The 27403-nt window shown below is 31.5% G+C and overlaps 6 protein-coding genes across 8 annotated transcripts; 2 read left to right on the top strand and 4 right to left on the bottom strand.

Annotated features, from left to right (window-relative positions):
- The first annotated feature begins 1131 nt into the window (after positions 1 to 1131).
- LOC124942754 (transcription factor bHLH149-like) lies at positions 1132 to 1915 on the top strand. Its single transcript, XM_047483310.1, has one exon. It carries the CDS (start codon positions 1245 to 1247, stop codon positions 1815 to 1817), a length of 573 nt encoding a protein of 190 aa, XP_047339266.1. The 5' UTR covers positions 1132 to 1244; the 3' UTR covers positions 1818 to 1915.
- An 8057-nt stretch (positions 1916 to 9972) lies between these two features.
- Positions 9973 to 10917, bottom strand: LOC124944102. 2 transcript variants are annotated; one of them, XM_047484571.1, is made up of 4 exons: positions 10845 to 10917; positions 10635 to 10746; positions 10423 to 10571; positions 9973 to 10347 (listed from the first exon to the last, which is right to left on the bottom strand). In XM_047484571.1, the coding sequence occupies exons 2-4, from the start codon at positions 10744 to 10746 to the stop codon at positions 10270 to 10272; spliced, it is 339 nt and encodes a 112-aa protein (XP_047340527.1). In that variant the 5' UTR covers positions 10845 to 10917; the 3' UTR covers positions 9973 to 10269. The 2 variants fall into 2 exon arrangements, with proteins under 2 accessions (XP_047340527.1, XP_047340526.1); XM_047484570.1 differs by lacking the exon at positions 10845 to 10917 and having other exon boundaries at positions 10635 to 10813.
- Positions 10918 to 12731: 1814 nt separating this feature from the next.
- LOC124941563 (rhodanese-like domain-containing protein 6) lies at positions 12732 to 15575 on the top strand. The gene is made up of 9 exons (XM_047481903.1): positions 12732 to 12922; positions 13025 to 13189; positions 13268 to 13373; positions 13461 to 13659; positions 13764 to 13845; positions 13932 to 14014; positions 14138 to 14276; positions 14376 to 14556; positions 14747 to 15575. Exons 1-9 carry the CDS (start codon positions 12761 to 12763, stop codon positions 15469 to 15471), a joined length of 1842 nt encoding a protein of 613 aa, XP_047337859.1. The 5' UTR covers positions 12732 to 12760; the 3' UTR covers positions 15472 to 15575.
- Positions 15573 to 18148, bottom strand: LOC124941920 (alkaline/neutral invertase A, mitochondrial-like). Its single transcript, XM_047482302.1, has 5 exons — positions 17440 to 18148; positions 16991 to 17362; positions 16425 to 16921; positions 16303 to 16351; positions 15573 to 16220 (listed from the first exon to the last, which is right to left on the bottom strand). Exons 1-5 carry the CDS (start codon positions 17980 to 17982, stop codon positions 15894 to 15896), a joined length of 1788 nt encoding a protein of 595 aa, XP_047338258.1. The 5' UTR covers positions 17983 to 18148; the 3' UTR covers positions 15573 to 15893.
- Positions 18149 to 19157: 1009 nt separating this feature from the next.
- LOC124941921 (biotin--protein ligase 2-like) lies at positions 19158 to 22813 on the bottom strand. 2 transcript variants are annotated; one of them, XM_047482304.1, is made up of 11 exons: positions 22561 to 22813; positions 21603 to 21851; positions 21250 to 21523; positions 21114 to 21175; positions 20899 to 21047; positions 20307 to 20427; positions 20032 to 20187; positions 19845 to 19890; positions 19628 to 19700; positions 19448 to 19524; positions 19158 to 19347 (listed from the first exon to the last, which is right to left on the bottom strand). In XM_047482304.1, exons 2-11 carry the CDS (start codon positions 21745 to 21747, stop codon positions 19305 to 19307), a joined length of 1146 nt encoding a protein of 381 aa, XP_047338260.1. In that variant the 5' UTR covers positions 21748 to 21851; positions 22561 to 22813; the 3' UTR covers positions 19158 to 19304. The 2 variants fall into 2 exon arrangements, with proteins under 2 accessions (XP_047338260.1, XP_047338259.1); XM_047482303.1 differs by having other exon boundaries at positions 21250 to 21527; positions 21607 to 21851; positions 22561 to 22812.
- A 1375-nt stretch (positions 22814 to 24188) lies between these two features.
- LOC124942172 (ADP-ribosylation factor-like) lies at positions 24189 to 27166 on the bottom strand. Its single transcript, XM_047482625.1, has 6 exons — positions 27053 to 27166; positions 25271 to 25425; positions 25103 to 25173; positions 24908 to 25027; positions 24693 to 24811; positions 24189 to 24584 (listed from the first exon to the last, which is right to left on the bottom strand). Exons 2-6 carry the CDS (start codon positions 25416 to 25418, stop codon positions 24497 to 24499), a joined length of 546 nt encoding a protein of 181 aa, XP_047338581.1. The 5' UTR covers positions 25419 to 25425; positions 27053 to 27166; the 3' UTR covers positions 24189 to 24496.
- Positions 27167 to 27403: the final 237 nt, after the last annotated feature.

The following is a 27403-nucleotide window of genomic DNA, read 5'->3' as shown; positions in this document are numbered from 1 at the left end:
TTCACCATTGAATAGGACATAGGTAAAAAAAAAACTTGGGCTTATTTTTGTTTATTAAATTAGGATTTTCCATTTTAAGAAAATGAAAATAACTTAGGAAAAAAATGAAAAGTAAGATAGAGATATTGATAAATTGACAATAGAGAATCTTGCACGTGCATGAATGATCCCCACATAGCAAATATTATTATTAACACATTAATTCCATTCACATGCTATATATTGGATTTTATACATATCCCTAAAATCTTGCTTGTGTAGGGTAACATTTATTTTTCATTTATTATTTCTATTTTACTATTCTTAATAATTATAATATATACTATTTTCTAAATTTAAAAAACAATGAGAAAATTGATTAAATATTTTAAAAAATTATGTGAATAAATGAATGAAATAAGAAAATAGAGATTTTCGCAATTTAAGAAAAACTCTTTGCCAGAGAAAAAATGTGAAAAGAAATATAGAGAGAAAAATAAAAGTGTGAAATTTATTTTTTATATCTTATATATGATAAAATATTAAGTTAGTATATCTAAATAATTCATAATCGAAATATGATAAATAAACAATTTAAATATCTATTTATTATTATGTATGTATCCAAAATTTACACATTTAGACTTCTTAAATTAGAATTAAGCTTTATTTTCTAGAAGAGAATAACAAAAATCATTTATAGTCATATTATAAACCTTTTTTAACGAGAATAAACTATATAAAAAAAATGGAACACCTACATATTTTGGTTATTATCTTAATTATTTTCTGGTGGACTATCTGATTAGAGATAAATCTTTGAACCTTCAATGATCGCAGTTGTTTGATACGTATCATTCATAATTCTATTATTACAACATTTTCTAAGATTCGTTTCAGAAAGTAAGTAGAGTAATATCATTCATAATTATATTATTACAACACTTTCTAAGATTTGTTTCTGTAGTTGAATTTTCAAATTGAATCTATGTAATTTGAAAATTATAATATTGGGAAAAAATGAATAAGTGAAATGTAAAATTAACAATAATAATTCATGGCACTCTCTTATTGCTCTTTTTAGTCTTCTTCTTCAACCAATAAATATAATATAAATAACTCCATCCATCTTCAACAATATTCATCAATCCTTCTTCTTCTTCTTCTTAAGGTATGTATGTATAAACCCTAATTCATTCTCTCTCTGGTTTCTCCAACTTCAATCTCCATCTGTATCAGGTATTCTTCTTCATCTTCTTCGATCGATGTCTAATTACGAAGCCAATTCAGATAGATCCATAGATTCAAATCAAAAGAAAAGAAGGAAAATCAACATCGATAATCAATCCAACTCTATAACCAACTCCCAAACAAGATGGAAAACCGATTCCGAACTTCAGATCTACTCCGTCAAGTTCCTCCAAGCTCTCCGTCGAAATCCGACTTCTCCGGCGATCCGTCGAAGCCGAACCGTCCGTGAAACCGCCGATCGTATCCTTGCATCATCCGCCAAAGGAAGAACACGATGGAGTAGAGCGATTCTCTCAAATCGACTAAGCTTGAAACTGATAAACAAACGACATAAGAAAGTTAAACTCAGGTCGCCGAAGAAGAAGGCGGTGCCAGCGCCGGCACCGGCACCGTTGCCGCCATTACAGAGAAAAGTAAAAGTTCTTGGACAGTTAGTTCCTGGTTGTAATAATCTATCGTTACCGAATCTTCTTGAAGAAACTAGCGATTACATCGCCGCTCTGGAAATGCAAGTTCGAGCTTTGAATACACTCGCCGGAATCCTAACTGTCGCCGGAACTTCAACTGATTATTCCGATCAGGCGTAACTTCTTTTTTTTTTTTAGATTTTTAATTTATTGAATTTTTAAATGTAATTTATATTTATTATTGTTGTTATAATACAAGAAGTCACGTCTTTTTCTTTTGGAAAATTAAAATGAATTATTAATTAATTAGAACAATAATTGGAAACTAATTAAATAAATTTAATTTATTAATATCTTTATAATCCATACCCGTTTGAATTAGATAAAGATAACCCGACCCAACTATGCTTAATGATATTTCATGTAGACTTATCCTTTTTACTTTATTTATTTATTTAAATTGTTTTTTTACAAATAAAATAAAATGACAAATTAGGTCAAAGGTAAGGTAGAGGTTAGAATAGGTATGATTCATTAAACCACAAACGACCAAATATAAATTTGGTAATAATACAAAATTGAGAAAATTTTATTATTACTCTAAATATATTAATTCAATAAAATTGTGTTTTTTGAATTTAGATATATTACTTTATATAAATAAAGTATTTGTGTTGTTTAGAGATGAATTAGAGTTGGATTTGAACTTATTGTTAAATTTATTAATATATATATATATATATAATTAAAAAAATTATAATATTATTTTATTTTAATCAATACCAAATTAAAAAAATAAATAAAAATACTTATTGGGTTCCAAACTAGGATGATAATTTGAAACTGCCAGTCGTAGTAACCGAATCGAATTGCTCCGTTAATGATGATTTTTCCCGAGTTTGAGTGTAGTTTACCGAAGATGAGGCGAAGTTGATATTTTTGTCCCCTGCCCCGATCTCACACTAATTCTGTCCCGAACACTGTAAATACAATTAAATATATAAAATTACTAATATAATTATTTATACATTATATATATTATAATAGTTTTAAGTTTATTTTTTTTATAATAATATAATTTTTCAATATATTAACATAGGTATTATATTAAAAAATTTGATTATATAATTTTTATTTATTTTAAAAAATTATTATATAAATGGTGTCCCACATAGATTTCTCAAAACCAAATAATAATGAATAATAGTAAAAATAAATTCACGAAATAAAACATATGCATTCTCCACTTCATTGTCATCCTATTCTAAATAATACAATTTTTTATTTTGCAAATTTTTTGTGTTGTTATTCTTTTGACATTATTCTTAAATAATTTTATCATTTGTATTGGACACTCATTCTGGTGCAGATCTACGTTAGGATTGAAATGAACTTCTCTATTCAGAATAATATATTTTTTTTTTACATTTCTATTTAACATAAAAAAAAAATTGATTAGGATAGACAGAAACGACAAATGAAGTAATAGTGGGAAATAAAAAGGAGGGGAGAGAAATGGGTCCAAAATTAGATTCAAAGTGAATGAATGGCTTTAACCCCACACACAAACAAGAAAGTAAACGCCCACATGTGAGGTTTCATCAAAAAGAACAAAAAAACACCCTCATAGATCGAACCCAGACTCTTTCTCTCCATTATTTTCATTTCATCATTAAACCCTACCTCACCTTTTTAGGCCTCCTTAGCTTCCTAATTTCTCAATCATACCTTTTTCAAAAATATATATAAATATATATATTCTCGCACGTTAACTTACGGCAGAGCTAAGATTTGAAATCTATCATGGCTAAATTTTTTTTACAAAATTTACTCGGACTACGCTAAAATAATATTAGGTAAACAAACAAAATCTACCTATATCGTATTTATTTTAATATTTTGTGTATTTAAAAAAATCAAAATTAAAGTCAAAAGGGTGAAAGAAAAATCAATTTCAAACAAACCATTAAGTTTAAAATAAAAAAAATTGCAATCGGGTGTAGCCGAAACCACGTCCATCGGATAAGATTTTCATCTAACGCCCTAGACGCGTCCGCGTAACCCACGTAGCAGCGAATCAGCTAATGCTGGTTAGCTGAAACACTAACGGAACGTGCAGATTGCGACGAAAGGCTGATGGAACGCGGACGAAACGTCGTTTTGAATCCCGATTGTCTTCTTCCTCGCGATCGCCGGAAGATAAGAACATGTCACATCTTTGATTTCTCAAAGATGAAACCATGCCTATAGTCAACTATTTTGGCTGATTTAAAGGCTGAAATGATCACCCTACTTCGGTGATCATTTCCTCTACATTTATAGGCATTGATGATGCATATTTCGACAAGTTGGGTGAGGAACAACCAAAATACCATAAGGGTGTGTTTAATAACCCTGGAATTGGCATTGGAATTGGAATTGGAGGGTATAATTCTAATTCTTATGTTTGTTAGACACTTTAATATTAAGAATTGGAATTGAAATTAGAATTCCAATGGAATTCAATATAGTGTAATTTGATAGTTCTCAATTCCAATATTTTTATGTCGGAATTGTAATTCCAAATTAATACGTTTTTTATGTTTTTGACATGTTTAACACATTTTTCACATATTAAACACGTTTAGCACGTTTTTAACACGTTTAACATATTTTTATATTTTGGCACGTTTAATACGTTTTTGGCACGTTTAACACGTTTTTGACACACTTAACACGTTTTTCACGTCATTGACACGTTTAACATTATTTTCACGTTTTTAACACGTTTAACACGTTTTTGGCACTTTTAACACGTTTTTTACATGTTTAACACGTTTTTGACATATTTAACACGTTTTTCACGTCCTAGACACGTTTAACACATTTTTGACACATTTAACACGTTTTTCATGTCCTTGACACGATTAACACATTTTTGACACGTTTAACATAATTTTTACATTTTTAACACATTTAACACGTTTTTGACACGTTTAACACGTTTTTTACATTTTGATACATTTTGCACGTTTTGACACATTTAACAAATTTTTCACATATTTAACACGTTTTTGACACGTTTAACACGTTTTTACATTTTTGACACATTTAACACGTATTTTTTACGTTTTTGACACGTTTAACATATTTTCCTATTTTGGCACGTTTAACACGTTTTTGGTACGTTTACCACGTTTTGACACATTTAACATGTTTTTCACGTTCTTGACACGTTTAACACGTTTTTGACATGTTTAACATGATTTTCACGTTTTTAACACGTTTAACACGTTTTTGACACGTTTAACATGTTTTAACACATTTAACACGTTTTTCACGTCCTTGACACGTTTAACACGTTTTTAAAACATTTAACATGTTTTTCATGTCCTTGACACGTTTAACACGTCATTAACACGTTTAACACATTTTTGACACGTTTAACATAATTTTCACGTTTTTAACATATTTAACACGTTTAACACGTTTTTTACATTTTGGCACATTTTGTACGTTTTGGTACGTTTAACAAGTTTTTTACATATTTAACACGTTTTTGACACGTTTTCATGTTTTTGACACATTTAACACGTTTTTTTAACGTTTTTGACACGTTTAACACGTTTTCACGTCTTTGACACATTTAACACATTTGTTTACGTTTTTGACACGTTACCACATTTTTGACACGTTTAACACGTTTTTCACGTTTTGACACGTTTAACAAGTTTTTCACATGTTTGGAACGTTTATCACGTTTTTGACACGTTTTCATGTTTTTTACATTTTGGCACATTTTGCACGTTTTGACACGTTTAACAATTTTTTACATATTTAACACGTTTTTGACATGTTTAACACGTTTTCACGTTTTTGACACAATTAACACGTTTTTTTACGTTTTTGACCTGTTTTCATGTTTTTGACACATTTAACATATTTTTTTATGTTTTTGACACGTTTACCTCATTTTTGACACGTTTAACATATTTTTCACGTTTTGGCATGTTTTCATGTTTTTAAGACGTTTAAAACGTTTTTAACACATTAAACACGTTTAACACGTTGACACGTTTCACATGTTTTTTTTTACGTTTTTGACACGTTTGACACATTTTTAACACATTTAACACGTTTAACACATTTTTCACGTTTTGACACGTTTAACAAGTTTTTCACTTATTTGGCATGTTTAACATATTTTTGATATATTTAACACGTCTTTACGTTTTTGGCATGTTTAACATGTTTTAAACCTATCAAAATGTGTGAAAACATGATAAACGTATTAAAAATATCAAAAATGTGTTAAATGTGCCAAAAACGTAAAAACGTGTTAAAATGTGTGAAAAACGTGAAAACATAAGGAAAATGTGAAAACGTGAAAAACGTGTGAAAACGTGAAAGACGTGTTATAAAGTGTGAAAAACGTGAAAATGGTGAAAAACGTGTTAAACGTGTCAAAAATGTGTAAAACGTATGAAAAATGTGTTAGACATGCCAAAATGTGTTTAATGTGCCAAAAATGTGAAAAACATGTTAAACGTGTGAAAACGTGTTAAATGTGAAAAACGTGTTAAACGTGAAAAACGTGTGAAAAATGTGTTAAATGTGCCAAAACGTGTTAAACGTGTTAAAATGTGTAAAACGTGTTAGACATGCCAAAAAAGTGTTAAACTTTTGAAAAACGTGAAAAACATGTTAAACGTGTGAAAAATGTATTACACATGTTTAAAACGTGCCAAAAACGTGTTAAACTTGTTAAAACATGTTAAACGTATTAAAAATGTCAAAAACGTGTTAAACATACCAAAAACGTGAAAAACAAGTTAAACGTGTGAAATTGTGTTTTAAGTGTGAAAATATGTTAAACATGTCAAAAACGTGTTTAAACGTACTAAAAACGTGTAAAATGTGTTAAACATGTCAAAAACGTGTTAAACATGTCAAAAACGTATTAAACGTGCCAAAAACGTGAAAACATATTTAAAAAGTTAACATTTTGAATCGATATTTTATTTTACAAACATAGGAATTAGAATTGAATTACAATTCTATCATTTTCCATACATAGGAATTGGAATTGAATTACAATTCTATAATTTTTTCAAACATAGGAATTGAATTGTAATTCAATGCCAATTCTCATGGAATTGGAATTAGAATTCCAATGCCAATTCCAATTCCCCTCATCAAACACACCCTAAATGGATTTTGGATGATTCGATCTACTTGAAGCCTTCAACCGATAGCCTCCCTCAATATTTTCGAAGTCAAGAGATCCACTCTCCAGCTTCAAATCAAGATTTTCAGAAAATCTGCCATTAATGTTTTAAGCTTTTGAATTTTCAATATTTTTACATAAGGCCTTAAAACTTGGATCTGAGCATCCCAAAAACTTTCATAAATTCTAAAAAGTGCTCTCAAATCCTTGATATGCTTTCAATCACCTTTTAATTCATACTTCTAGTTTGAATTTGATTTTTATATTCTAGTTTTCATAAGTTTGTATGATGTCTGATTGTTGAATGTTTTGATTGAAAATCGTCATATGATCATTTATGACCTTTCTGTGAAAGCCACGACCGAGCATTTGATCCAAAACGAAAAAACTCAAATTTAAATTTGGAAAAAATGAAAATCAAATTTTCTGTTCTTGAGCTAATTCTCAAGAATCACAGCCCAGAAAACTTTCCAACATATTTATAATGATGTTGGACAACTATTTGGATCATATTTGATCAATACCGATCACGTTTGATCAAAATCAAAATTTTCAAAATAATTGAAAATTTTGAGTTCTTGATTGGTCCAAACAAATAGATAATGTTCTTATTTTGGTATCAATCAAGTATATGAAGTATAAGTAAGTTATTGTCTAGCTTCTTATATTTCAAAAATGCTTTAAAACCAAAAACCCATTTTTTGGCTATAAATTGTTATAAACGAATTGATCATCACCCAAGTCGATTAATAACTTGAGATGAAGTTCTAAATGTTCCTGGGAGTTTTGTGAAACTATCCAGGCCTTTGAATCAAAGAATCCAAGCCTCCATCAAAATTGCAAAAACTGCAATTTTGATTTTCTTGAGGACCGAGAGGCCCGACTGATAAACTTAACCTATGACCGAGAGGTCCGACCGATGATTTTTACATCCGAACGAAAGTCAAACCTAGGATGAATGATTCTCGCACTCGATCGAGAATTTCCTGAACCCAAGATCGATAACTTTCACCTAGGACCGAGAAGTCAGACCTAGGATCGAGGGGTCTCGCACTTGATCGAGAACTCTTGAACCCAAGACTGATGGCTTCTACCTAGGACCGAAGCATCCGACAAAGAATCCTTGCACTCGACCGAGAATTCTAGCATAGGACTGAGAGGTCTTAGCACCCCGGTCGAGGATCCCGAACCCGGATCGAGGGGTTTCCGACTTAGGACCGAGGGCTTTCACCCCGACCGATAAATTAAACCCAAGACCTATGCCACCGATCATAAGGCCCATTTGGAAATTCCAAAATTATTTTTATAATTTTGGACCCTAAACCATTTTTTAATAATCCCGAAAGATTAAAAAATGATTTCAAAATATTTTTGGGAGATTTTCACATACAATTTTGATAAAGGTTGGTTAGTATTTATGTTTAAACCCTAAAGCATTTAAAAACTTGTGTTATTCACGTATTTTCCTCCTTATTTTCAAAATGGGTAAGGATGATGAAGCGCGGAAGCCCTTTTCCGAGTATCACCAAAATTACGAACTTAAATAAACTTTGGCAATACGTTTGTACATATATGCCATTTTTTTTTTATTGATTTACAAAAATCAATTGTTGACTCTATTTCAAATAAATAACCTTTTAAATTAATTATTTTTATTTAATTTAAACAACGGATTTCTGAAAATATCAAAATGCAGTTTAATTATCGTAAATTCCCATAATATTTAAAATTTGAACTCAAATTATTAATTTTATAAGTAATTTGAAAAGATGTTAAAAATTATTTATTTTTTTTAAAATAATATTTTATTTAAAAGGATTTCTGACACGCAAATCGAAGTTAAAATTCCTGAAACTTGAACTTATCACGGAACCAAAAGGATATTTTCAAGGTTACAATTATTTGTTTATTTAATTATTAAAAAATAAAAAAAACTTATATTTATTCCATTGTTTTATCTAAAATCTTCTCTAGACTATAACTCAGATAAGGAACCCTTGTATGGTTAGCATAGCCCTATTTAAATTAACCTTCTCTGTTAAATCAAGATTTAAGAAAGTTAAAGAGAATCAAATTAGTATTTTTTTTACAACTAAACCTTCCAATATATATTTAGTGTAATTGTCTAAAAACATGTTTGATGAAATTTAAAAAAAAAAAAATTGTAGGGTTAAATATCAAAATACTCATATTTCTTGTTTGTTTTCTCTCTTTATTTTTAAGTTAATAAAGGATAATTTAGATATTTTAATAAATAAATTAAATAATTAGGATAAAATAATGATTAGATTTTATGTAAAAACCAATTAAAAAACAACCTACAATCCCAAATATGAGCTGTTTGATATTGTGTTTTTATAATCTTTACCCAAAATTCAATATTTTTTCACCTTATTAAAGTCGAAACTATTTTTTTTTTTAAATTAAGTGAAACAAAGATTTTACCGAAAACTCAATATCAAACAAGCTCCATGTACAGTAAAATTATAGAATTTTGTATTGTACAATGTAGTACAAGGATATCTTGGAAAGGATTCTCATTCCATCAAACTATTTGAATTACTATTACCCACCCATCTTGAGTTGTAGGACATTTTGCGAACATGGAAGGTACAATTATTGAACCTCATGCCAGCCAAGAGTTAATTTAACCCCTTTTGTTCAGTTACAGATTGATTTTGTAGGCAACGAACCGGGTTTAATTCATATTACAATTAGAAATGATTCGAATAACGAAAATAAAAAAAATAAAAATTAACGAAGTTATAACAAAAATAAGACAAAAAATTCGACATGACCTACCATATATGCATGAGAGATAAATAAAAATAATAATGTCTAAAAAACTTAATAATAAATTTTAAAAAATGGCTATGTTCGAAAAATTTAATAATTTTGGTTTCCCAACTTCGTTGTCTGTCCATTTCATGTCTCTATTACAATTTAGAAACAATCTATCTAAATTAATTTTCACTTCATCTGAAAAAAAAAAAAAAAAAAAAACATCTTTTTCTCAATAATATCTTTACCATTTGATCTAATAGCCTTCATAGGAATCTAAACATCTCCGAGATAGAGAGTTAGTTAGGAATTTAAAAAAGATCTAAAACCAGCTCATCGCTTCGTATTTTCTGAGTATGAAAAACAATCAAGATATGATATATTGATCGTATCATTGTAGCAACTGAAATCTATTTTGCATAAACAAAAAAATTAATCTGAAGTAGAAGTTGTACAATTGATATACTCATCTTCTTCTCCAACCATATGATCCACTCAAAGTTGCAAAGATTACCCAAAATAACAAACCATAAAATACTCATTGGTTCACTGAATTTAGTTTAGCAGTTCTAGATCATACTTGGCTTATAATTCAAGAAGATTATCCAATGAGAAGAAACCAAACCAAACCAAAAGATATTGAATTCAAGTCTTGACAATTTGAGCTCGAGGCCTCCACAGTCCTAACCGATACTTGTGAGCAAATTTCAGTATAAGCTTCCTCTGCAAATGGCAAGAATAGTTTGTTTATCAATGAAAACTACTGAAAATGAAACAGAAAGCAAATGATTTTTTTACATGTTTGCAAGGGATGCCAAGTTTTTTAAGCTTGAGAGTGCGAGTAATCAGCAGTTTCTGCATATCACCAATTTCAGTTTCAAGTTTCTGAACATGGGTTTCTACCCCTTTACCTACTCCATTCAAAAACTCTGGTATTCCAACCTTTACTGCAAAATTTGATTCGAATATTAGAGAAATTCGTTATGGGTATTGAGAAATCTGTTGTTTACCTACGTAAGGAGATGACATTGATGAGAAATTTGAAAACCCAGAAAGCGATTGCCAAGTTGAAGATATCGATGTTCGGTTGAAAGGAATGTTGATGATCTTCCTCAACGCCATTTTCGAATTGGAAATTTAAGGGTTACCCTGTTCTTGTATTAATGTTTTGATTATATAATGTGAATTATGAATTGATTTGTACAAATTTGAAAGCTAACCGTAAATGAATCGATCGCCGCTTCGTCGTCTTCTTCTTCTATCTTCGTTTAGGGTTTATGCGCTGCTGGATTTCTTCCCTTTCATTCATTTATTTTTTTAATATTTTAAAATATTAAATACTAAATATAATAACTGGTCCTAAACATTTAATTATATTTTAAATATATCCCTACTCAAGATTTTGTTTAAAATTGATCTTTGTATATTTATGTTTGTTTAAATTAATTATTGTACATTTAATTTTATTTAGCATTACAAAATAAATGAAGAATATGACTTATTCTATGATCCAAATTTAAACTCTCTTAATAATTAATTTAAACTATTGATCGTCGTTATGTTGTGTTTTTTAAATTTTAATTAGAGTACTTTTTATTAATAAATTCATTTTATCTTCGAATTAAATTAAATTTATTATAAGGGGATAACTACTAATTTGATATAATTCTTGTCAACTCCTATTCAAACTAGGGTGTAAACAAATTCTAAAAAGGAAAAAAGTGAACTAAATTAATGAAAAATCAAACGAAACAAGTTATGTTGGTTCATAATTTTCTATACCGACCATGACTAATTCAGTTGACGGATTAGATAATAAAAAATTGACGGCTTAACTGACCAGTCATACATATGAATTTTTGGTTATAAACCGATGAAATCGATTTTATAACCGAACAACCCAAATCGACGTTTAATCGCCAACCTATGGATGAAGATTTTGAAAAACCAATATCATCAACGATTGTGATGAATTTTTCAGTGAATAAACCGACCGAACATAACCGCTTACACCCTTATTCAAACATATTACGAGTTTTATATTACGATATCATATTTTATATTTCGTAATCTTTATTATATTATTTACATTTTGACTATATGACTATCAGACATCTCCATCCCTCATTCAACAATAATATTATTTATTTTTTAGAGATAATTTTAACGTACAAAACATAAACACACAATATTTAAATATGGAAGAGAAAAAAGGAGTGACAAGTCTAGGAACGGACCTATGTAGTGGCTCAAATGGGCTGAAGTCCACCCCGAAAAAAAATATTTTTTTTTAATGTTCAAATTTGACAATACCCTATATTTTTTAAAAAATTCAATATATTTCACTATTTTTTATTTAATTATTAAAAACAATGGTAAAACTTACTTTTATACACTCATTTTATTCCGAATTTTTTCATTATTTTTTTAAGACCACCCAATTTTTTTTTAAGCCCACCCCAATCCTAAATCTTGGGTCCGTCCCTGGCGACAACCTCATAGTCGCTTTAGTCTATAATATGGCTGCAAATGAGTCGAGCTACTCGTGAGCCGCTCGACTTGAGTTTGATTTTGACCAAGTTCGAGTCGAGTTTGAGCTCATATAATACTTGTTCGATGACTTGTCGAACTTTTTCAAGTTATATAATAAATAATATATTCTTATTTATTTTATTATTTAAAATAAATATTTTTTCTTTACAAATATTTGAAAAATTAAATTTAGTTCAAGTTTTTCGAGTCGAGTTTGTAGGTAAATAGTCGAGTCGAACTCGAATTTATAAACTCATTCGAGCTTGAGTTCGAGTCGAGCTAAAAAATACTTAGTCGAGTCGAGCTCGATCGGCTTGACTCGTTTGTCGTCCTAGTTTGTAACATCATTATCTGGAAATGGAACCGAACATACAGGTCATGGTTTGAGAATGAAATTGTAAATGTCGTCTTCAACAAAAATTTTGTGTATAATAGTTGTTTAAGAGATTTTGTGCATATTTTTAATACAAATTAATTTTTTCTATAAAATTAAATATTTAAAGGATAAATTCATACCCAAAAATAAATATGTATATATCTATTAACCCTAATTCTTACATAAATGACTAGGGTTCCTGAGTTAATAGACACCGGAGAATCGGCGATGATGACGACGAAGCACGAAGAAGAATACGGAGTTCTACTCTATTACAAGTACGCCACCATCCCGGACCTTCATCACCTCCACAGCTTCTACGATTCCAATTGCCACTCTCTTTCCCTCGTCGGCCGCGTTCGTATCTCTCCAACTGGTGTTAATGTCACTGTACGCTCTTCCATTTCCTTGAATTGTATACTCACCTGGAAATGTGATCATTCTGTGACGTTTTTCTTTGGATTGATAAGAAAGATTTAATTTTTTGATTAGGTTGGTGGTAAATTATCGGCTTTAAAGAAGCATATTGATGATGTTAGTTCTAATAGCTTATTCGAAGGGACAGATTTCAAGCTTGCTTCTTGCTCAGAACCAGATAGTAATACAAGGGTTGCTAATGAATGTGGATTCACTACACTTTCAATTCGGATTGTGAAGGTCAGTTGATTTAACTTTTTGTTATTGAAATTAATCTGTTTCTTTTTCATGTGTGAGCTTTGATGAAATTATGATCAGGAATTGGTTACTTTCAGTTCTTTTCCACTTCTAAAATCGCCTGAAATCTCGAATGCTGGGAAACATCTTTCTGCTTCAGAGTTTCACTCTGTTCTTCAGAATGCGGGTATGGTTTATTTATCTGATGTTTGTTCTAGAAATTCAAGGGAAAACAATGAATTCGGTGTTTGTTTCTGATTGTGTTACTTTCCAGGTAATTTTGGAGAAACGGGTAAAGTTGGTTACCCGAAAAAAGTTATGCTTTTGGATGCAAGGAACATGTACGAGACGAGAATTGGGAAATTTCAGAATCCAATGGTTGAGACTCTAGATCCAGAAATCCGTCAATATAGTGACCTTCCTTCTTGGATAGATGATAACTCTCATAAACTCGAAGGGAGTTGTGTTCTTATGTGCGTATATATATCCCATCTAAAGTCTTTATTTCAGTGAAACTACTTCAGTTTATGTTTGTCAATATATAATTTTTCGAATGAACCTGTTTTGTATGTCACAGGTATTGTACTGGTGGAATTAGGTGTGAAATGGCATCATCATACATCAAATCCAAAGGCGTTGGCTTCGAGAATGTCTTTCAGGTGTTTTCTGATGCCTGAGAATTTAACACTACTGATATTTTGATGCAAATATTGAAAAACTTACCATAAAATTTGTTTGATTGCAGCTATATGGTGGAATACAACGTTATTTAGAACAGTTTCCAGATGGTGGTTTTTTCAGAGGAAAGAACTTTGTATTTGATCATAGGTATGCTTGAGAGCTTACGTTTAATATGAAGTATATATGGAAGCAAAAGAAATAAATATTTCGTTATAATTTTAGTCTAGTAGAGCTGCATATTAATGTTTGTCCACTTTGCAACATGTGTAGGGTTTCTGTTGGTAGCTCAAATGCAAGTATTTTGGGCACCTGTCTTCTTTGTGACCTTCCTTACGATGATTATTCTCCGCGTTGTAGATGCACTCACTGTAGAATGCTTGTGTTAGTGTGTAATAATTGCCAGGTATATTGAATTCTCTTCTAAAACGCTGTCCCCTTGGCTTATATGTAGACTTTATCCAGATCGAGATTCGTGTGCTAGGTTTCATTCATTCGTTTTCTCCTACAGGAAATGGAAAAAAATACAACATATGTTTGTGAGCTATGCAAGAAAACTGGTAACGATGTTCCTTTGTTGCCATTAATTGGAAGTGGTGAAATTGAACAAGAAATATCCATTGGAACTGAACCCGAAGCAGTTACAACATCAAATCGTACTGAATGTTTACCTCAGCTCACTCGAGTAGAAGGTAAGGTCTGTATCCTCCAATCTCAAGAAACTTGAGTTTAAAAGTGTAGCAATCAAATGCTCAAATCTATGTTCATCATTTTACATTGTGTTAGGATGATGAGATTTAGAACTAGAATTGGAGTTTTAATTCAATTCTTTTTGTTTGGAAAAACCGATTCAATAATTGTTGATCTGTTTTCTGAATACAGAAATAACAATGCCTTCAAGAAAGCTCAGGATATTATGCTTACATGGATTCCGCCAAAATGCTAGCAGTTTTAAAGGAAGAACAGCGTCATTAGCCAAAAAGCTAAAACATTTTGCCGAGTTCATTTTCATCGATGCCCCTCACAAGTTACCATTCATTTATCAACCTTCTTTATCACAACAGATTCAACCTCCACCCTCAAACAGCTGTAATAGTAAGTTCGCGTGGTTCGTTAACCCTGATTTCATCTCAGAGAGCGACAACCGTGATTGGAATATGTCCGGCTGCCCCTTTGACCCTCTTCAGTTCATGCAGCAAACCGAGGGCTTCGATACGTCTTTAGCACATCTGAAGAACTTAATAGCTCAAACTGGACCCTTTGATGGGTTGTTAGGGTTTTCACAAGGAGCAGCAATGACTGCTTCGGTTTCTGCTCTGCGTGGACAGTTAAAGGGAGAAATTGATTTCAGATTTGTGATTTTATGCTCGGGTTTTGCCATCAATTTGTCGGATCAGGATCTTGGTTCAATAGATTGCCCTTCACTGCATATTTTTGGTAGCGAAGTGGGTAAAGACAGGCAGATAGCTTGTGAAGCTAGTAGAGAGTTGGTTTCTTTATTTGATCCTGGTTCTGCAGTGATTATTGAGCATGAATTTGGTCATATAATTCCTCCGCGATCGCCTTACTTGGATAAGATTAAAGACTTCCTCAAACGCTTTCTTTAATCTATCGAAAATGTTTGTTTCCTTCTGAATTAAGTTAAGGATTGGGGATTCGTTGTTTGAACTCTTGTTTTTCATTTCGATGCTCTTTGGTCAAGTTTTGAAATGCAATATATTTTCAACCAAATATTCATCAACAGAAATCCAGAATATACCAATAAATAAGTATGATTCATGTTTAACCTATAAAAATGGTTAATCATCAGTACTACTAATTGTTTCAAAGAAAACAAACCTCCCTATTTGTATACCCCATACAACACTTTATATAAATAAGATTTTTTTTTGAAAACCACGATTTATTACCTCAAACCTAGCTCGATTGTCGTCACCGTCGTAGCCCAAATTTTATTCAGAGCATATCCTAAGCTCTCGTCGTTAACTTTACCAAAAATATCAGCTTCTTTGTGCTACAACAAAATAGTTTAAACGAGAATCTGAGATTTGGCAGCACCTCGAGAGCATTTCTTACGGTTAGATTTGCTAATACCGCAAAGACAATTCTCAAGAATTTCATAGTCTTCTTCCCAGAACAATAAAGAAGCCATTTCTGGATTCTTCAATAACATTTTGGAAGTTAGATATCCTGCAATTGTCCACGTTTGGTAAAGTCTAGCTTGCTTCCCTATAAACTTCCCACTTTGTGTATCATAATATTCCGGCCATCTGTCTGTTCTCAGCCTCTTTTCAGCCAAATTAATCGCCTTTTGAGCTAGCCCTGTTCTGCCCATCTTCATACACGCCAATGTGAACTTGATCCAGCAAAAAAAATGAAAGAAAACTTGAGTAAAATTAACAAAAATTGCATAATAGGTTTTATTTACTACTAAATACCTGCCATAAAAGTGTTGGCCAAGAACCTCCATTATGATATGACCATGGCCTGCAAAAATATGCCTAGTTAACCCTATTTCTTTTTCAAAAAATCAGATAATTTCAAGAAATCGTTTACTCACGTATTCTTTGGATCACTACCAGTGATTATACGCCACTCTTCATATTCCAAAGCCGGGTAACAGATCTTGACAGGCATCTGTCCAGCAAGATCATCCCATTTAGCTTCGATCAGATTAAGGATGGCCTCGTTTTGTTTAGGGGTACCAAGAGAAGAAACAATGGACCAAAGATTTCCAAGAGTGAAGAACCTAAAGTCCATATGAGCTGGCTGTAGATTTCCTATTAGATAACCACCCTTCTCTGGAACCCAATCCATTAGCCAAGAAGGAATTTGTTCTGGATAAATATTGAACTTATTAATAGCATCTACTGAATACTCCTCAGTTTTGTACCTGTATATCTCATTTATCTTTTTCATATCAACCCAATAATATTCTCTTATATGAAAAGATAACGCGCTCAGCCTATTATTGACTGCCCTAACTAAATTCTTCGATCCATCGTCATCCATAGAAAGCATCTCCCTAGAGCATCTCAGAGCCGAGTAGAATAACGCCTTCATAAAAAAAGTTCAATTTCAAATCATTGTTTTTTATTAATGTTCTAGACATAATAAGAAACTCACTTGAATCTCAAGAGGGTGGCCATGGATTCCCATTCTTCGATCAATCATGCAAGAACCATCAGTGACTAACAGAGAAGGAAACATATCGAATCCATCTGATAAACACAAATTCATTATAAGTTTTATACCGGTTTGAATATCCACCCTTTCCTGTAATGCATAATCACCGGTGATCTTCCCATACGCTCTTAATAAGATAATCCACCAAAGCCCAGAATCTACAGGTGCAACACGGCCTATAGCTGATTCGCCAAAATCAGGATCTAAAACTTCTTCATATGTGTTTTCATCAAGAGGAACTGTCCTAACTTTAAAACTAGCAGGCATCAAACCCTGTCCCGGGCTATAACAATCAACAGTTTTCTCCCAACTCTAAACAATCAAACCATACACATCAATGAAACAGTTTACAATCAAAACAAGATTAAACTAGGGTTTATGTGATGTACCTGCAATTGCAATGTATGAAGTAAGAAGTTCCTAACAATCTCTTTTTCTCCTTTAAGCAAGAATGCAAGAGCAGAAGGGATAAAATCACGAATAAAGACTTGATCATAATTAAGCGACTGATTATCAGATGGATCATTAGCAGCAACAGTACCAACTGGATTTCCACAGTATTCAACAACTGATTTCTTCAGTAAAATCCAAGCCTCCTTCTCGATAATCGATTCCTCTTTATCCTCAATCGAAACCCTAACTTCATTCAATCCTTGTTCTATAGTTTCATCTCTATCAATTATTTCAACTACTATAGGTTTAACATCTAGATTATCATCATTCACACGTTTATCAATGAAAGAAGAGTAGTTTCTAACATGTGAGTTGTGATTACGATTAATTAAACATCGGAACACAGAAAATAGAGGAGAATCGTTATGGAACTTACGGCTATAATCATAATTCAAATGGAGGCGATTCGGAGAAGGAAATGAGGAGATAAAGGAGTTGCGGCGACGAATGAAGATTCTATAACATGATCTGATAGTCATGGTAGTAGAATGAAGAAGAATTTGATGATATGGAAATACATATGCGAGATGAGATCTGAAAATGAATTTGATGATTGGATTATTTGAAAACTTACAGGTAGAAAGAGGATGGCCGGAGAAGATGATCGGAAAATTTTGAGATTGTTGCCGGGAATGGAGTTTATATAGGCGGTGGTTAGTGGCGGCTTTTTTCTTGAGGAGAAAGGAAATGACTATATTGACCACTGAATTTTAAATTTTGTATGTACTTTTTTTTTTATGGTTCATAATTTGCCACTCACTTATTAACGATAATTGATTATATATTCATGTAAATTTAATAATTATTTTTTATAAATATTCAAAGAGAAATCACCCACTCATCCTAAATGTATTAAATACAATAAATTTATTAGTTGGTTTATTTATTTATTTAATGGTCAAATTGTCAAATTGGGTATTTATTTATTTAATGGTCAAATTGTCAAATTGGGGCTCAAATGGGATTTGGAATTTTTTTTTTTTTTTTGAAATTATACAATTTGGACTCTCCTCTTTTTAGAACGCGGAGTTACACCTGTACTTCGGAATTGACTAATTCCCGCTGAATAAGTACGTAACTCGCAAACACACCTAACAAATTAATTAGACGTTTGTGACGGATAAACTTTAATACAAAATCTAAGGGAGACTGAAAATATCCACTTTTATGAATTCATTGATAAAATTATATAAAAACGAGATTTTGTTTTAATGATTTCAAACCGAGTTAAGTTATTATCTAGATAATTGATAGTCAAAAACTAAAAAAAAAAATAAGTTATTTAAATTAATGATATAAATATTTTTTTATAATTATCATTGTAACGGTATTTAAAACCAAAACTGTCAAAATAAATTAATGGATTCAATTGAACTATTAAGAAACATAAATTAGATAATTTGGATAATTCAACCTTTCTTAATTAAAACATAATCAATTTTAATTTGTAAATTTTCGCAACAAAAAAATAATTTTTTTAAAAATAATTAATAATAATTTTTATTTATTTATTCTTAAACATTATTTTTTCTTTATTTGTTTAAACGATCCATACCCAACATGAAAAAAGCATACCTATATTAAACAAAATTAACTAGTTTACAAAATACATTTTAAGTGATAACAATCACCATCCATTTTATTCTTTTTTAAACCATTTTATAAATAAATCCCTTAGAACAACAAAAAATGGTAAAAACCTAAATGACAACGGAATAATACATTCAAACAACAAAATATAATATGTTTAAGTAAATAAACTACTCGAGAAGACTATCTCGCGCTAACCATAAATATTCTTTTAGCTCATTTTCCTTTTCACTAGTCCTTTGAAGAAGTCAAAACTGTCGACACAATCAATTCAAAAAATAAGGATGTTTACAATTCCAATTTGAAAATCATTAATTGGAACAATTAACTGTTTCAGATAAAGAATGTATATACCTGTTACCATCTGGATGAAGCTCACACATTTGACCACTTTCATCGACAGCTAATAAATATCCAGACGATGTTAAACCCTGTAAATACTCGTGTATTATAACCCACCAACTATGAAACAATCAAGAGTTTAAGCGCAAGTCATTAACGTATTTGTCATAAAAGTTTGTAAATTATCTTTACCTGTATAGTTGCTACAATTTCGGTCAACTGGTCATCATCCTTTTCCTTTTCCTGTACAATAACTCTTTGTCCACTACACAATGCAATAGGAATCACTCTCCGAAATATTTATATCAAAACGAAAAGCAAACACACAGTTCACACACAGAAAATGAGCATTAATATGAGTATATAATGATCATATGATCTTTTTATGTTTATTAGTTACACTCATTACCTGTGCAACCATGTTTTGTAATATAGGTCTTCAAGTGGCTTAAAGCCTGCATAAAAGAAAAAAACCACAATTATAAATGAGTTAAAGCTAATGAATGATTTGTATTAGTATTACCAATAACACTATCAAAATATCTTTGAGAAAATACAAGTATGAATAAATGGTCATATTAAATGTTCAAAATTACCTTCGCTGATGAAAAGATCAAAAAGAGTTTCAAATTTGTTAAAGAATGTAGCGAGTAATTCTTCTTTTCGTATTTGGAATGAGGTAGAGGTCAATTCTTGCAGCACAGAATTCAAGCATGTTGTAGGTTTCTTGTTGTCGACATTCAAGCCTATTCCTGGAAGACAATAATAAAAAATTAACTAATTGAAATACTAGGTGAAGCATCAAAATCTTGAACGCTTAATATTGTTGTCACGTATGAAAACATATAAAATGGAAGGATGGATCATTTACCTGCACTGACATTAAACTTCTTTGATCTATATGTTGATGTGCATAAAATTCCTCCAACTTTGAGTCCATTTAAGTATAGATCGTTGGGCCATTTTATTCTAACATCAATATTTGGTAAGCCCTGAAAGTTCATCATGCCCCAATAGTAAGTCATTACAGTTTAGATCAAATATCAAGGGATATAAAAATAAACAAGCGCAAAATGGAAGCATGATTAAATATGATTTACTCCTGCGGGTCTAGATCCAATGAGCAAAACTAAGATACACCAACTTAAAAACAGGGGGATAATAATGGGTGAGCTCGAATTTCATTTCTTTTGAGTTTCTTTGTGCTTCAAACATGAAAGATTACCTTGTATAGTAATGGCTTGGTAATTCAAAAATAACTTGTCTCAAAATTCAAGATTACCATTCACTGAGTACCATTTTACCTTGCATAGTTATCTTAAATAACTTATCTTTGTGCTTCAAACAGGAAAGATTACCTTGTATAGTTATTTTATTATTCATTTTCAGTGCTACATTCACTGAAGGTGAGACCGTTTTAGTTCATCAACTCAATAAAGATGTATTTGACAGGAAATACCTACATTTCTCACACAGATATCCTTTATTGCCTCGGTCATTGAAAGAGATGCTACGTATTGCACAAGGGGCACAATCCGGCCATCTTCCATCTGCATTGTAAATGAAAATAAAAGGCACCCTTTTGGAGATTCCCATACGTTCTTTGATCTTCCTGAAAACAAATATATCTGCAATTTTTACAACTTATTCATAAGAATGCCAATTAATTCATGCATACCTCTTCCCTTGGACTGAAAATCAGCAACACAAACCGCACCAATAGGGAGCTCGGAGAAATTGCTGTAGTGAATTTAAATATCACTACATATTTCAATAAGCATGAAATGTGATATGGCTTGTTGGTTAGTACTTACTGGGAGACAACATCGTGAGTTGATGATAACAATGGAGACCAAAGGAGCAACCTGCCAAAGCGAGTAGTCGAAAGCGATCTGAGAAACAAGTCAATTTGAAACTGGTCTTCTTCGACTGGCTTATCGATTTCTGAGTGCAACATAACAGAAATTAAAGGAGTCTCAGGTAGTTTCAAATTGCTGTTGTCCTTCAAAGATCTGGCCAACTCTTTCTCGGCACTAGTCTTTCCACATAGTACTAAAAGAGGAGCTGACAATGATGAATCCCCCATCACTGAGAACAGAAAAAACATTATATTACTTGAGGAAAGAGGCGGCATTGTGAGGTAAAACCAAAACTAAGAAGACTATACCTTTAGTTGTAATGGACAGTGGTTTATTGCAGCAGTTGTAATCAGAGGAAAGGGAAATAGACAGTGGATATTTTATACCGACAAAAGCAATTGGTGGTGGTCTTAGCACAAGAAAACGGAAAAGCCTCGTCAATTTGAAGGACATTCCTGGGCCGCGACAAACCAGAATTGTTCTGATTTCCAAATCACCATTAGGAAAAGATCTAAGGAAAGAACTAAGGTAATTGAACTCGTGAATACGATGAAGTTCTGCAAATTCACAATGTAAACATAATTAAGAAACATGATCAAAGAAGACACCCCTCCTCTCAATTAAGTATCAACAGGCAGAGTATGTAACTATTGATGCAATTATATGATTTAGAAGTTGTCATTTTCAGGCTGTTTTGTGATAATCAGCATTGAATGCTGCAATCTGATTGATCGATTTGTCATCAAGTCTTTACTTGAACTTCAAATTGTTTATTGCGTAAAGTAGTGTGAGAACCTGGTCTATGGGATCTTTGGTTTGTATCCTATATTTGGAATGCGCTTTGTCCGTAGATAGAATCGAGATATTGAACATCATGCCAATTCAAATCCATCAATTCAACCGTCAATGCTCGAGCATTTTATCATCAAATTTATTTCAGATTTGCAATTAAACATATTCGTGGATCTCATGCCCTCTCAACTTCATAAAACAACATTTCATCCACAGTTCAATCAAACCATTCCTAGGTCAATTCACAATGAATCTAGCTAACAATAGTTAAATTAACTCAACATTGCCACTTATTAAATTACTCAATCACAACACTGAACCTACATCAAATAGTTTCAAATTAATCAAAACATTCCTCAATCAACTAAACCAGTCATTAATCAATCAATTCAATCATCTTTCTATTGAAGCAAGCTTAAACACAATTTCATTACTGAAGTGCATTTTTGTTAACAGAATCAAACATGCTTATACCTGAAGCCTGAAGATTAGAAGAAGGCTTTGCCGCAACTCTAGAGAATCCGCAATTGCCGAGTGGTTAAGAGATCTTCGCGATGGTCACTTAAGCTCGAACGGGAAGGAGACAAGCCAGGCAATCAGTTTTCAACTTGTGATCGATTTCACGCAATCAGCTTTCGATTTAAGCTCGATTGAAGATCTCTCCTTCTCTTAGCTTTCCTCTTTCGCTAAAATGGAATGTAATGGCGGCTCAACCAATTTCGACGGAGAAAACAACCTGTTCAAGGACTCATTTTGACTTTTCACCCATTTTCAAATTATCATTTATATCATCTTATAATTAAATAAACAATATTATAGGGAAATTGGAGCAAATGACACTCAAAATTAGTATATTGGCAGAAAGTGACATCTCATAAAATAAAATAAAATAAAATAAAAAATAAAAAATAAGAAGAACAAGAAGAAACTGGTGACACTTTAATTTTCTTTGGACGCAAATGCTCCCGTTGCGAGACGCACCCGGCATTCGCGAGACGATTTTTTTTTTTCAAAAAGAATATCGTCTCGCGAATGCCGGTTGCGTCTCGCGATTATGGACGTCTCGCGACATGAACAAAATCGTCCAGAAAGAATTATAAGTGTCACCAGCGTTTTTTATATGCGCAAGCACTTTTTGCAAATAACTCGTTCTTTAGCGTTCATCTCATCAAATTTCCTCATATTATATATTATACATTTTCAAATATTTACATATAAGTTAGTTTACACTTTTATGTTTTATTTGTTTCACACAAATATTATTTAAGATATTCAAAGTACAAAATTAATTATTATTTTTTAAGTAATATTAGAAACAAGTAAAAAATATTCACTATCGAACAAATATAACATAAATTTTAGCGTTAACAAGCTCGGAGATCTTAATAAAGATCAATGAATTCACCGATCGATTCCATTGGTTTTTCAGAATAGATCTTTCGTATCATCATAATTATAGTGTTGTGGAGTAAATGTATCGGTCGAATACGATTACTAAAAATCTTACGGTTTCTTTTGAGTCAAATAGTTTATCAAAAAATAATCGGGACAGAGACCCGTTGACTCAATCCAACCGAATTCGCAGTTTTCATCCAAATATTTTAGTAACCAACGATTCATTAAGACATCACTCACTCAATGTCAATCATGTTGAAAAGTAAATTCCAAATAACCGTCATTCTTTTGTAGTGATATGTCGTTTTCATTTATTCGCAACTCATTCTTCAACGACTCAACGACTCATACTACACCGTTCTCGTTGTTGCTGAGATCGGTTCTAATAGTTAAAAAAATATAAATATAAAATAAAGATAAATTAAAGCATGAAAAAGTTATTCCATTGCCAATTGTTTTAAATAAGATTCCAGTGAAGTGAGTTTGTTTTTAAATCATTCAAATTTTAAATAAAACATTTTTTAATTCCTAAAATGAGAAAACAAATTATACTATTTTCAAAAAAAAATAAAAAATCTCCAAAATATGCAACTTTTAAAAATTTAAAACAAACCAGAAGGAACCCAATAGTACAATATTTCTTTTGAAAGGCAAAAAAAAAAAGATTAATGCATTGTTAAAAGAATAATGTTTGTCCAGAAGAAACAATAATAATAGAAAAAAATTACTTACCTAATTGTTTGAAGCTACTGATGTCACTTACCATACAAACAAGTAGTATTAGTAAATTGACATCAAATGAAATCATTCAATATTTGTTGAAAAAGTAACATCCAAAATTATTATATCTCCCATCATCTTAACTCAACTCAACTCAACTAAAAAACGCAGACAATTGTTCTTGTTGTTGAATCGACACATTATCCTTGACGCTGCTTGTAGAAGAAAAACAAAACGAGGGTTACATTAAAATATATATAATCCATGTAACATCATCATTAGTAAGATCAAAATATCAAACCTTAGTTGCAATGTTATTGGAAAGCCAATCCAAGCCTTCGTACAACCCTTCTCCTGATGTAGCACATGTGCTCTGAATATACCTGTCGAAATCAAAAATCAACCCAAAGATGCATATTATATTTATACATAATAGTATAAATTGATCTTCGATTCACACTTAAAACGATATAAATTGATATGATTCATACCAATGGCGTTGACGAAGAGAATGAAGGCCAAGTTTATCAGTAATCTCAGCAGCATTCATTGCATTTGGAAGATCTTGCTTATTAGCAAATACAAGAAGCACAGCATCCCTTAACTCATCCTGTATTATTCAATTTCAGAGAAAAATATTGAACTGAAAAATCTGTAAAATTGTATTATAGAATTGATCATGTTACATTTATCAGTGCCATTATACCTCATTCAACATCCTGTGAAGTTCATCCCTTGCCTCGATTGCACGATCTCTGTCATTACTATCCACCACGAAAATAAGTCCTTGTGTATTTTGGAAGTAATGTCTCCATAAAGGCCGAATCTGAATCATAAATAACCAAATCAAACACCAGATATATAGATAGACAGTTCTTCACCACAATCGTTATTCTCATACCTTGTCCTGACCACCAACATCCCACACAGTAAAACTAATGTTTTTGTATTCAACAGTCTCGACATTGAATCCTGATTAAAGCACGAAAAGATATAGGTTACAAGATCATATACATAGATTCTGTGAAATTAATCCAAAGTATAGATTTTGCAAACAATTAAATAGTACCAATTGTAGGAATGGTTGTCACGATCTCTCCCAGCTTCAACTTATACAATATTGTGGTCTTACCAGCAGCATCGAGACCCACCATTAGTATTCTCATTTCCTTCTTGGCGAAAAGCCGACTGAAGAGCTTAGTGAAAGACAGTCCCATTTTGTTTCTGTTTTAAGCAATACAAGTTAGAAAATTTCCAATATGAAATGAATTAACATGCCTTTCTAGACTTCTAGTAATGCTTATTTGTTCAGTAAAAGTTTAATTCCACAAGAACAACAAACATTTTGCTAAGAACAAACAGTATAAGGCCCAATCCTCCAGCATAATTTATACTTGGATACACACTACTATATATGAGTCTATGACTATTGACAAGATGATTTACTTCCATTTGATTCAGATCAGTGAATAATGCAATCCAAGTTACATACATGGAGACACCGAATAATGCATAACAGGAAATATACAGGATCTAATTCCACAAGGACAACAAACTTATGCTAAGAACAAACAGTATAAGGCACAATCCTCCAGCATAATAATGAATCGCGTAATCGCGTTTTCTACTTGGATACACACTACTATATATGAGTCTATGACTGTTGACAAGATGATTTACTTCCATTTGATTCAGATCAGTGAATAATGCAATCCAAGTTACATACATGGAGACACCGAATAATGCATAACAGGAAATATAAAGGATCTAATTCCACAAGGACAACAAACATTATGCTACGAGTCTATGGCGATTGACAACATGATTTATTTCCATTTGATTCAAATCAGTGAATAATTCAATCCAAGTTACATACATGGAGACACCGAATAATGGATAACAGAAAATATACAGGATCTAAATCCAAGTTCAAAGGAAATGTTGAACCATGCACGAAGGATCTGATTTCATATGCACACACAGAAGTTCAAGTAGATCTTGTTCGTTTAACTATTCATTATATCATATTGTATGGAACTTTTTCAAAAAAGTTCAAATAGATCTCAAATTTCAGCGAGAAATCCAGAAACAAGGACTTTAAACAACACATTCAGAATCATCCTTCTCAAAAGCTAACGCTAATGCATTTACTAACACTATAAAATGCAAAAATATGATCGAAACTACAAACAGGTAAACTAAGATGAGATTAATATGTTCGATGATCATCCAGATGAAATTATTTCATATAGCGGCAATGAAAATCTAGAAACAAAATTAAATCGAGTATGAAATGAAATAATGTCTTTATAGTAATGCTTATTTGTTCATTGAGTTTAATTCCACAAGAACAAACAGTATAAGGCATAATCTTCCAACATAATGAATCACGTTTTCTACTTGGATACACACTACTATATATGATTTACTTCCATTTGATTCAGATCAGTGAATAATGCATAACAGAAAATATACACGATCTAATTCCATACGAATAGCTTCAAGTTCGAAAGAAATGTTGAACCGATCGATCTCATTTCATATGCACACGCAGAAATTCAAATAGATCTAAAATTTCACCGAGAATTCCAGAAATACATTTGCTAACACTATAAAATGCGAAAATGTGATCGAAACTACAGATAGATAAACTAAGATGAGATTAATATGTTCGATGATCATCTAGATGAGATTATTTCCTATATCAGCAATGAAAATCTCGAAACAAGAAGAGATGCGAATGTATGTAGATTACGATCGATCGATCAAAGAAACAAACAAGATGAATCATATACTTACAAGAATTTGATTTACGATGGATGAAGATCTAATTGAAAACGAAAGCACATACCAATTCTCTTGAACGCCAATGTTTGAAGATGATGATAGTCTCTCTCTAATCTCTCTCTAGAAGGGCGTGATTAATTCTGGTAATTCAGATCCAGAGTAATTGGTTAGTCTCTGATTTCCACGTGGCTCCCCGCCATAAAAATTATATCTTTTCTTTTTTACTTTTTTTATTTTATAAATAATCATAAATTATTTTATAATCTCAAATTCATATTTGTTTTTTAACTATTGGTATTAGAGTCTTGATTTATTTTATTACGAGATTATATCTATTTTTCGGGAGATGTCAAGTATGAATTATGATATTCCATTGTTGGATCGCAATAATATGTTTTCTCTATGTCAGATAAAG

Source organism: Impatiens glandulifera, chromosome 6 (assembly GCF_907164915.1).
Source record: "Impatiens glandulifera chromosome 6, dImpGla2.1, whole genome shotgun sequence".
Lineage (NCBI taxonomy): Eukaryota > Viridiplantae > Streptophyta > Magnoliopsida > Ericales > Balsaminaceae > Impatiens > Impatiens glandulifera.
This window is presented reverse-complemented; position numbering and strand designations above follow the sequence as displayed.